This window comes from Scophthalmus maximus, chromosome 11 (assembly GCF_022379125.1).
Source record: "Scophthalmus maximus strain ysfricsl-2021 chromosome 11, ASM2237912v1, whole genome shotgun sequence".
Classification (NCBI taxonomy): Eukaryota; Metazoa; Chordata; class Actinopteri; order Pleuronectiformes; family Scophthalmidae; genus Scophthalmus; species Scophthalmus maximus.
In genome coordinates, this window is record NC_061525.1 from 17,178,192 (window position 1) to 17,190,000 (window position 11,809).

The following is an 11,809-nucleotide window of genomic DNA, read 5'->3' on the forward strand; positions in this document are numbered from 1 at the left end:
ATGAAAATAATCCTTTTAAAATCTAATTTAAACAGTTTTTAATGAAAATGTTATGTGTTCTTGATGATTGTGAAACTTTTACTATCATAAAAGTGGGGAATCTCAGGCCTCTTGGCCGTGTGGGCCTGCCAGACGGGCAGATTTGGCCAGCAAGAAAATAGAAATCAACAATTCTCATGACAGCCACTGTTTATTTTCTAAGACAACATAAAATAATAGACTTAAAAGTTAAAAGTTAACTGTTGTAATAAATGTCGGAGGAGACTTTTACTCTGAAATGTGCGAGCGGAAAGGGGCGCACCAGACTGGCGCATGCGCACCACACCGGAACACAAGTAGTTGTTGTAGTCTGGTCAGAGCGAGCCGCGGTGCGGAGGAGAGGTCAGTCCACGGCTGCATCTTCACACGGACGCGCTCTCTGCACAGGTTCATGGACACTAACTGACCATACCCAGGGCCCGCCCGAGTGAGGCAACACAGGCAAACAAACAGCACCGCAACATTTTCACGACAGAGGTAAACATTCACCTGTGTGAGTGCCGCGACCCACAGCTCAGCTAACGTTAGCCTCATCTAGCTAGCACGCTAACGCCATTCTTGTCACTGTCAAAGTTGTTGTGATAGTTACGTGCGTTCACGCCGGAGAAACGTGGAGTGTCTCACCCCTTGGATAACTCAGTAATATTGGCCATTTACTGCCGGTCTTGGTGCTGGCAAATGTATTCATGAATGACGACAGTGAAATCAAAGTACCCAAAACAGAAACTGTGTGTGAATAATTCTTCAGAATTTGTCAAGCCTGAATTCTAAACATACAGTCATTCACATGCAAAGACTTGTTTGCTTTCCTCCATTCAAAACCTTACAATTGCATGTTCTTCGTGGCGGTGTTTAAATGATTACTTCAATAATCAAATGTGTAGATCAGCAAGAGCTTTTTTTTTATCATTATCACCTAATTGTAAAGTCAAAAATTAAACATCACATTATTTGTTAGTTGTTACCCTATTTTTTTGTGTCTTTACTTGTTGATCAGGGCAAGTGAAGGGCTGTTACGACTTCAGTTTGGCCATTAATCATTTACAACATTTGACTTCGTGATTGATCCGTGGCTGTCAGGCTCAGCTCTGCATGTCTCAGTCCAGACAGAGATTGACTGTGCGGGTTGCTGCGATGAATCCTGGTTCACAGTAGATGTCAGCTGTGATTTGTGTGTTCTGCAGCGGACTGATATAGGACATGTGTGCTGCAGTGTATGTCCTGTCGACGGTCACGGGCTACGTGCTCACCTCTGCCCTGCTGCTGAAATGCCCAACCCTGTTGCACCGGAGGAAGCGAGAGCCTTTCCTCAGCAGACACATTTCCCACCGTGGAGGTGAGTCAGTGGCACTCACACACTTAACACATACATTTTTATCATGTTTGATTTTTCTTCTTCTTTTCCTGTCACGCAAAACCCGAAAACGCTCGCAAAAGAACAAAAAGGATGCACGACAAGTCGTTTTTTAAGTAGTGAGTGTATTTGCTATGTATAAAGTGATTTTTGATATAAAGATTATAGAAGATGCTACAATTTCCAAATAAATAAATGTTTTCATTTCAGGATATTTGGCCACTTGTGACATAGCTGTGATGATTATTAAGTAACAAAGAATGTGCAATTGTGTTTTTGCTCATATTTTAACTCTTATTCCAGTTATGTTGACCACTTTTTCTTCTCGCTGGGAGCTAGTAACTAGTGTATTAAGTAATAAGAGACTTACTGCTCCTTTACTCACCTCTGTTAAGGATGATAATAGTTTGTTTATAGATGCATTCGCAGGATTATGACTGTCTTAAATTGTATTTATTAAGACAGCCATAATGGCTTTAGCCATTACGGAAACATTAAACAGACAAATGTAGTGAGTCTACCACAGTAAGTGTTTCCTTTTTGCATTGCAGGTGCCGGTGAAAACCTGGAAAACACCATGGCAGCTTTCAAGCAGTAAGTAGAAGCTTCAAGGCAAATACTGTCTTGAGGCAAATGTTTGTTTTCTGCATTTGCATGTGGGAAAACCTAACTGGTGCATATATTTATGACTCATTTGTCATCTTGTGTGTCGTCTGAGGTCTGTAGTTTTTGTTTACGACCAGGGGTTGTTTAGTTTTTAGTTTTTCTGTCTTTTTCTGTTTACCCATGCTTAAGCTCACAGGCCGTGAGGCTGGCTAAATTCACATATAGGTTTTTGTTTTAAAATTTGCCATAGCCTTAGGTTATTTAAATTGCCTCTGTTCACACTACCTCTGAGTTTTCAAGCCTGAAAACAGACTTTGGAAAATCTGCTGGCCCGGTTTTAGTACATTTGGAAACAATGTATTCACTTCCTGTTTGTTTCTTATCAGTTAAGACTCAAATATCAGTGATGAATTCAAAGCATTGCTCACACTTTCTGTCAGTAACAGTTCCACCGCGTCATCGTCGGTCCAAGAAAAGAAATCCCTGGTGTTACTTTTACCATTGCTGTGTGTCGTTCTGCAACTTAGCGACCAACTGCAAATAGACGATTGGCTTCCTGTTTACACTGGCATGCACATGTCCAGTGTACGTGAATGGTCATGTGACATGCATTTTCAGGTGTGTTAATATGGATGGAGATGATGTTATTTCTGATTCATTTATTAATGTGCAAAGGGGTCAATGACCTTAGTGGTGGGATTAACCACAATAGTCAACAGAGTCTCCGAGGTATTGCGATAAATACAATCTGTGTCCTGGTTGTTGATTTATGCAGCGCAGTGAATCTTGGCACAGACATGCTGGAGTTGGACTGCCACCTGACGCAAGATGAAGAGGTAGTGGTTTCACATGATGCCAACTTGAAGAGGGCGACTGGCATCAATGCTCAAATCTCCGACGTCGCCTATGCCGTGAGTTTCTGCTCTGAAATTTCTCTTAAGTCGTTCAATTAACTACAGTTGTTTAACTTTCTCACCTCTCTTCCAGTTCTTTGAATTGTTTGGTGGTCCATTTTTCATTTGTCTAGGCACTTGTGAAGTGTGAACTTTGATATTTTATTTATCACAGTTACTTTTGACTGCAGTAACATGTAAAGAAAACACAGAAGTCAACGACTATGTTTAAGTCGAAAACTTAAAACTGAGAAAACCTGTGACTAGACACGTGCAATGATGCAATAGCATTGGTGGATCATGTGAGTTGATCAGTTGAGGTCCATACCAAGACAGCTGATGATGTCACATGATGAACTATAGCCTGATTTTTTTTCAAAGAGAAAAAGAAATTGCATATTCACACAAATACAATCCCAAAAGAAATGTAAATGGGTTAAAATACTCTTAACACAATCGCAAACCTCCACAGAGGCTGAGCCAATTCCCACCCATATGCTGTTTTACCCAAAACTTGCAATCCCATCTCCATCTGACCTTCATATTTTTTTAACATGTTATGTGTTTGTGTCAAAATTTCAAGTTTTGCCTTATTTCGCAATGATAGAAGCTGAACCTAATAGTTGTCGAAGTTTTGAATAGATAATGAAACAAAAGTATTGGTTTATGCTGAGAGGCTTTATGGAGTCCCCCTCCAGTACAAGGTCACGTCTGCGATGACAACTAAACGTTGAGCGTCACGTCGGCGGAACTTATACTGATAAAGGCCACTGATCAATTTGCTAACGTAACCTTTAGGTTCATTAAAATAGTAATGTTTACTGTTTTAGTGACCTTAGAAGCACAGGGTTCTTCACATTAATCTTGCTTTGCCATGTCCTTGCTGTGTTCCTTTCTGTTCTATATTGACAGTCAGTATTGTGAAAGCCTTCAGGCTTAAATTCCTGTCCATTAACCACTGACTGCTGTGTGTCACTTTGCAGGCGCTACCTCCATACCTCTGCAAGCTGGGTGTAACTTTTCAGAGGGGTGAGCATCACATACCCACTATGTAATTTCTACAAAGTTAACACCACTCGCATACAGATGGTTTCTCACAAACATCACGAGTCAGTGTGCTCCTCACAGAGGTCAGCTACATGCACATGTATATTCAATAAACTGTATGTTACTCAAACACACAAATATTGTGTTTATTTAAAGTCCACCTACTACAATGGTAAGTTCATTTTTGAATGAATGAATCTTTATTATCATCACACAAAGGCATGATGAAATTTCGGTTGGCTCTCAATGGGATAACAAACATTTAAAAGACACAGTGAAAAACTAAAAGGCCTACATTAAAAGTCAGCATAAAAACCAGTGTTATTAAAAAGGTAAGAGTCAGTAGAAAGTGGCAGCACATTAAAAACCTAGCAGCAGGTACACAAAGTGTATGTTTGCTTTGATAGTCATTTTAAAGGCCACAGCTCTGGGATAAAAACTGTCCTTAAGTCTGTTTATTTTGGCTTTGATTGTCCTGAACCTTCTGCCAGAGGACAACTTTTTAAGTATTAAAAACAACAACAGCTGAAATATGCCCAGTTTAATCAGAAACTGACTTGTATGTCTTTGTCCTGGTCTGCACAGAGTGTTTCTGCGAAGGAGGAGAGGACAAACGCATCCCTCTCCTCAGGGACGTTTTCGATGCCTTTCCTAACACCCCTGTCAACATTGACATCAAGGTCAACAATGACACGCTCATCAAGAAGGTGTGTGTGTGTCTGTGTTTTCTTCCTTTTGGTTTTTAACCCTCTTATAAAACAATCACAAAGACTTTGAAACAGAGATCCATCATTGTCATATTGTCATGATCAGATTCCCTATTGCAACTATCTCTTCGTCAGCCAAATTCTCAGTGTCATGAAGTTGGTTGGCGTTAAGCAGTATTGAATGGCAACATTAAATGTCTGATTCCTGTTTCACACCTGTGTAACATATGTTATATTTCATCCCTCCAGGTCTCCGAGCTGGTTGTTAAGTACGACAGAGAACATCTGACTGTGTGGGGCAACGCCAATAACCAGATTGTCAAGAAGTGTTACAAAGAGGTATTTTTTACATGAGAGGTTATTTTATAACATCCACATTATAGTTTTATTATAATGACATAGAGTAGAGCTTGTTATTTTGGTTAACCGATTGTAAGTATTATAATCCAAATTCACATTTGTTGTTTTAAGAAGAATTGATAACAGCTAACAACAAGCCATCAATAACAAGAGCACTCAGTGAGTGCAAGCCCTCCTGTAACCATGGCGCAGACCTATCTTTTCTATTTTCTAAATGAATTAAAATCTGCTCATAACATTTTGAGTTATCCTGCTTAAAAGCAAACAAACTGAACTAAACAAATCTCCTCCTTGGAGGAGGGAAAAATATTTTTTTCATGTAATAGGCCCTATTGTGGGATGAATGAGGGCCTGTATGAGAGACATATTTCAATATTGTAAATAAATTTGTATCCACTGCCTAGCGGAGTGGATTTTTAATCTTTTTTTAATCAGGTATAAAAACAAACAAATCATCTCTAGAGTCTTTTTGAAAGTATAGACTCATATCATCACTGATCACCACGTGTGGCTTAAAAATGATTAATGAATCACAAGGAAACTTACCCTGAATCCTGGCTGTATGATTGTGTTTTGCAGAATCCTCGAATTCCAGTGTTGTTCAGTTTTCCCAGAGTGTTGCAGCTGTTGGGCCTCTTCTACACTGGCCTTCTGCCATTTGTTCCCCTCAAGGAGCAGTTTCTAGAGATCCCCATGCCTTCCATTATCACCAAGTAGGTTTACACATGAAAATACTATTGGAAATGAGATCCATATAAAGAGTAGAGAGGACAAAGTAGTGCTGTGCTCTACATTTTGTCGTGACTCAACATTTTCTTGTTGGGAAGTAATTTAAAAAGACCACAGGACACAAAAAAAGAAATGACCCCCCAAAAAAGACAAAAAGAGACACAAAATAACCAAAAACATAACATAAGGAGAAACAAAAGAGACATGAAATGTCTAAACAAAGGAAAAGAAAGGGACACTATGATCACCAGGAGAATCTGTGGGTCTTGCTCTTGTGTAGGAGGGCAGAGAGGCCTTTACATGTCTGTGGCCAGGGGCCCACAGTGTCATTTTTGAACCATGGTTGTTGTACTGTATATAAAAATGGACGTATTCACCAGCTAGGGAAAATGAAGCCAATATGGAAGTGCCTGAAACCTCCTTCTGTGGAAACACCAGCAGAGGGCGACTCCCTTGCTGCAAAAAGATGTGTTTCCATAGAAGTCTATGAGAAAATGACTCTCACTTGATCTATAGTGTCAGTTAACATTTTCCTGAGGAGTTTATGGTCTCAATCTCTAGTTTCAAGTCTTCTTCAATACAGTATGATTTTCATTTCTGTAAATCATGGCCCCATTTATTACTCTAAATGACTAAATGGACGATAAAGCACCGTAGCATGGATAAAGCTTGATTGACAACTGGTCCATCCGATCGGTGCATGTTTGCAGGTGAAGGTGGGCTGTCAAAATGCGAAACTCGAGGCTTCATAACGGCAGCTCACAAACCAAAATGTGGCGTCACGGTGGGTTGCCACTTGTGTGACACAACATAACATGACTTGACACAGATACAAGTCAGTAAAATAAAACTACACTCCACCAGCGAGATCACTATCATTCTACAAGTACATAACATTCAACAGCTTCAAGTCAAAGGTCGAAGGCTGTTTCACAATAGAATCTATATGACTGGGTGTTTTAGATTTGAGTTGGTCGCAGTAGGATTAAACTATAATTTTGTCCTGAATCTTAAAAAGGACATGACCAAATGTACTGTTCAGACGAAAGTGCTGGCCCCTCAGGAAAAAAAAAGAACTTGCTCACACTCACAATATTATCAAACATATCTGCATTAAAATTCGACGTAAAAAGGTCAAATTGACAACAGAACAATTTTTTTGATCTGCTGCTCATTAATTATCCAGAGAAATTTGTTCTCTCAATGCCACAGCTTGATCTCCATTTATGTTAGGTAAATAAAGAGATCTTGTTCACCAGTGTGAACATGTATGAAAGAAGTATTTTTAACAAGGTCTATTTACTGGGAAACATCCAGACCTTTGGTCTTCATCAGCAGATAAGACGCGTCATCACAGCCAGACAGCAGACAAACCTTGGGACAGAGACAGGAGGGTTTTCATGGGACTCAAGCTCTTCACTTGTCTGTCTGAGGGAACTAGGGGGTGCGACGGATCACACAACTCACAGTTTCGTGGATTTTGAGTCACGGAACGGTTTAGCAAAAATGTTTTAATTAAAATCTTAATCTTAAAATAAAAACAAATTCAATGAAAGTGCATTATTAGGCAAGATGGGGTTGATGGGGATCCGGTGGACCACCAAAGGGAGGTCCATCCACCAATGTAGTGCCAAAAAATGGGATTAAATATGCTGGGACATTTCCCAGGAAGTGAACCTTGAGCTAGGAATTGTTTTTCAAAATGTGTGCAATAATAATTTATTCCTTCCTTAAGTCAGAGTTTTGACATGATATTGATTATTAAACTGGGTTTTTAAAAGGTTTGTGTATAATTAAAATTTAGATGCGATTTGAATTAAAAACTTCACTTGTTAATCTTGACCTCTTAACCGGTTGACTGTTTGCTGTGCGTCCTCTCTGTTTGTTATCTGGGCCGCAGAGCTGAGTGAAAGTGTAATCTCAGTCATTAATTGAGTCATTAAAAGAAACAAGCACACACACTCTGCCTAGAAGTTGTGTGTTAGTGGATCACAAGGATCAAGGTCACAGAGCAGATTAAAAATGCTGAATCAAGGATTTAGTGATTCATAAAAACAAACATCAGAACTCTAATATATATACAGTTGCAAGAAAAAGTATGTGAACCCTTTGGGATTACTCGGATTTCTGCATAAATTGGTCATAAAATGTGTTCTGATCTTCATCTTAGTCACAACAATAGACAAACACAGTCTGCTTAAACTAATACCGCACACAAATGATATGTTTTCATGTTTTTATTGAACACAACATGTAAACATTCACAGTGCAGGGTGGAAAAAGTATGTGAACCCCTAGGCTAATGACTTCTCCAAGAGCTAACTGGACGCAGGAGTCAGCCAACCTGGAGTTCAATCAATGTGATGAGATTGGATGTGTTGGTTAAAGGTGCCCTGCCCTATAAAAAACACACACCAGTTTTAAGTTTGCTGCTCTCAAGAAGCATTGCCTGATGTGAACCATGCCTCACATAAAAGAGCTCTCAGAAGACCTACGATCAAGAATTGTTGACTTGGAGCTGGAAAGGGTTACGAAAGTATCTCTAAAAGCCTTGATGTTCATGTGTCCACGGTAAGACAGACTGTCTACAAATGGAGAAAGTTCAGCACTTGCTACGCTCCGTAGGCGTGGTCGTTCTGTAAAGATGACTGCAAAAGCACAGGGCAGAATGAGGTGAAGAAGAATCCTAGAATGTCAGCTAAAGATTTAGAGAAATCTCTGGCACATGCGAACATTTTTGTTGACAAATCTACAATAAGTAAAACATTAAACAAGAATGGAGTTCATGGGAGGACACCACAGAGGAGGCCACTGCTGTCCAAAAAAACATTGCTGCATGTTTGAAGTTTGCAAAAGAGCACCTGGATGTTCCACAGCACTACTGGCAAAATATTCTGTGGACAGATGAAACCAAAATTGAGTTGTTTGGAAGGAACACACAACGCTATATGTGGAGAAAAAAATGCACAGCACACCAACATCAAAACCTCATTCCAACTGTGAAATATGGTGGAGGGGGCATCATGGTTTGGGGCTGCTTTGCTGCCTCAGGGCCTGGACGGATTGCTGTCATCGACGGAAAAATGAATTCCCAAGTTTATCAAGACATTTTGCAGGAAAACTTAAGACCATCTGTTCGCCAACTGAAGCTCAACAGAGGATGGTTGAAGCAACAGGACAACAACCCAAAGCATAGAAGTAAATCAACAACAGAATGGCTTCAACCGAAGAAAATACGCCTTCTGGAGTGGCCCAAGAATATTGCTGCACTGAAACAGTTTTGTAAAGAGGAATGGTCCAAAATTCCTCCTGACCGTTGTGCAGGTCTGATCTGCAACTACAGGAAACGTTTAGTTGAGGTTATTGCTGCCAAAGGAGGGTCAACCAGTTATTAAATCCAAAGGTTCACATACCTTTTCCACCCTGCACTGTGAATGTTTACATGTTGTGTTCAATAAAAACATGAAAACATATAATTTGTGTGTGGTATTAGTTTAAGCAGACAGTGTTTGTCTATTGTTGTGACTTAGATGAAGATCAGAACACATTTTATGACCAATTTATACAGAAATCCAAGTAATCCCAGGGTTCACATACTTTTTCTTGCAACTGTGTATATTTATATATATATATATATATATATATATATATATATATATATATATATACACAGTTGCATATATATAAATAGTACAGTTCTGATGTTCAACAGTATTTATGTTTTACTTTATAGCTGATAAGTATGGATTTGCCCCTCAAACACTGTTGTTGCATGTGGACGGATCATCAATTTGTTCTGTGGAATGTGCTCGGCAAGTTATGTGATCAGGAATTGTTGGCTGATGTTTGATGTGCACATTTTCTTCCATCCTGTCATTTACATCTACTTTAGTTTATTTTTTACTTAATGTCCCAGAATGGATTTGAACCAGTCCTGAACTCGTTCCGCTCAGCTGATATGGGCTTCGTGTTATCTTTTTGCATGTCACATAACCTGTAATGCAAAAGTGAACACGCACACACACACACACACACACACACACACACTCACACACTTTGACAATTTTTATGTGTGATTGTGCAGAATTAAGGATCCTGACGGATTAACTAGAAGTCAGCGATTCATCACCTGGCTGGCAGACACGTAAGTCACTCATCTTGTTTGAATCGTGTTTGACGTTTATACAATAATTGTTTTAAACTTGTAGAGCAAAGTGTAACTGGGCTCTCTTATCACTTGTCAACTTGGTACGGTTTTAATTTTGAGAAGTGCTGATACTTTACCATGACAGATGCAAGGTCTACTAAACTTCCTTTTGCCTTTGCTATTCATGCCGTTTCTGTTAATGATTATGTATTTTTCTATTTCAGTTTGCTGATGAGAAAAACTCTGTTTAAGCATCTCACAGCAAGGGGAATACAGGTAAGACCTGCTCTTATGTAGCCTCTATAGTTGTATAAATATTTATATTTATCATATATCTAAATACACATTATGTTGGAACTACTTTTCCTAAATTATCTTTACTTCCAAATTCCATAGTGTAAAATATCAATGTTGAACCTGTGTTGAGAGGTGTTTGTTGTATCCGCTGTTACTCGGAAATGTCCGAGGTCCCTTTTCAAAATGTCCCAATGTGGCTGCTAACGCTGCTGGTAAGCGAACAGCAACAACCTTGGGCCTACTTTGACTCCCACCGCTGTGAGCTGTGCGCGTTTTCACTGTACGAGTCCTGCGTCTGGTTTCAGGTGTACGTGTGGGTCCTGAATGACGAGGAGGACTTCCGGAGGGCGTTTGACTTGGGAGCCACTGGAGTTATGACAGATTTTCCCACCAGGCTTAAAGGCTTCATGGACGGGAACGGCCTTTCTAAGCTCCAGTGAGCTCAAGAATCTAGATTCTTTATTCCATCACTGCACAACAAGACCACAGTGTGAGATCAGTATAATCATATCACAGTTAATCTTCTATCTATGAAATGGGACAAAATGGCCATTGAAACACGCAGTTTGCAAGTCTCCGAAGTTTTGAATTATGGCTTTTGACTTGAAAATATTTTTTTTTTACCAATGTAAAGATTTTATTTAATAATTTTCACTGCCTTCATGTAAATGACAGTTTGCCGTATTACTGCATCTCTTGCGAGTAAGAACACCAGCAGATGCAGCTTGATGTTGAAATGTAATATTAATTTAGGTTGTTTTTTCTTCAATCTGGCTGTCACGTTAACACCCAGGCCACTGTGAGATACCTTTATGTCTCGAAACACATTTCATCCAGACATATTTATGTGCCAGATGAGACACAAAAAGGTTTAGTATCAAATGAATCATGTGAGAACTGACGTCAGAAGTGCTGCTGCTCCAGGCAAATTCAATTCACCTGTGGAATAATCTGTAAAAAAAAAACGGGGTTTTTTTTTTTTCTCTTTCTTTTAAGTCAATGGGCTGGTCGCTCTTTAGCTACATCGTTGTATGTTCGTGCGTAGTCGCCCACTGTCTACACTTTCCTCTGTGAGATTATATGACTGAGGTATCATTTGTCTATTAATGAATCTGAGAGAAGATTTTGCACAAACTAATGAACTCCATGTTGCTTTCTTAATTTTGTTTATACCTTTTTCACCCTATGTTAATGTGATTATCGAGAAACATGTTCAATGGACAGGGTTTAAAGAGAACTAGTGACACAGATACATGTTGACTGATTGCTGTATTTCAGCTATTTGAAGTTAAAACATACAAAAGACAGCAGTTGACCAGCAATACCTCTCTGTGGGCGATTGTTAGGATGACCACACCACTGACATTGTGTTTCAGACTTGTGACCATGCCGTGAGGGTCAGTAATGAATGTAGTATTTGTGGAATGTACTGTATGCTGTTTGGTGTTTTACGGTCAAAACGTTGTTGGGAGTTTTAATTACTTCACTTTGCTGTCTGTCATTCTATATAAGTGAACTCTGCACAGGTACAAATCTGATTTCTGAGGTTTGTTTTGTTTTGAAAACATCCCAAATATTTTTTTAAGTACAGAAAGGATTGTGATCTCCCAATCTCCGATCACCCTTGATT

The 11,809-nt window shown here is 39.4% G+C and overlaps 1 protein-coding gene across 1 annotated transcript in view; it reads left to right on the forward strand.

Moving 5' to 3' along the window:
• Positions 1-324: 324 nt before the first annotated feature.
• Positions 325-11,809, forward strand: part of gdpd1 (glycerophosphodiester phosphodiesterase domain containing 1) — an 11,727-nt gene continuing 242 nt past the window's right edge. The window contains exons 1-11 of the mRNA XM_035622392.2: positions 325-516; positions 1,224-1,375; positions 1,945-1,987; positions 2,775-2,910; positions 3,876-3,921; positions 4,525-4,646; positions 4,896-4,985; positions 5,586-5,719; positions 9,820-9,879; positions 10,107-10,158; positions 10,485-11,809. The exon at positions 10,485-11,809 is cut by the window's right edge and continues 242 nt beyond it. Coding sequence (XP_035478285.1) covers positions 1,240-1,375; positions 1,945-1,987; positions 2,775-2,910; positions 3,876-3,921; positions 4,525-4,646; positions 4,896-4,985; positions 5,586-5,719; positions 9,820-9,879; positions 10,107-10,158; positions 10,485-10,619 — 954 coding nt within the window. The 5' untranslated portion in view covers positions 325-516; positions 1,224-1,239 and the 3' untranslated portion in view covers positions 10,620-11,809. The remainder of the gene's footprint in view (positions 517-1,223; positions 1,376-1,944; positions 1,988-2,774; positions 2,911-3,875; positions 3,922-4,524; positions 4,647-4,895; positions 4,986-5,585; positions 5,720-9,819; positions 9,880-10,106; positions 10,159-10,484) is intronic.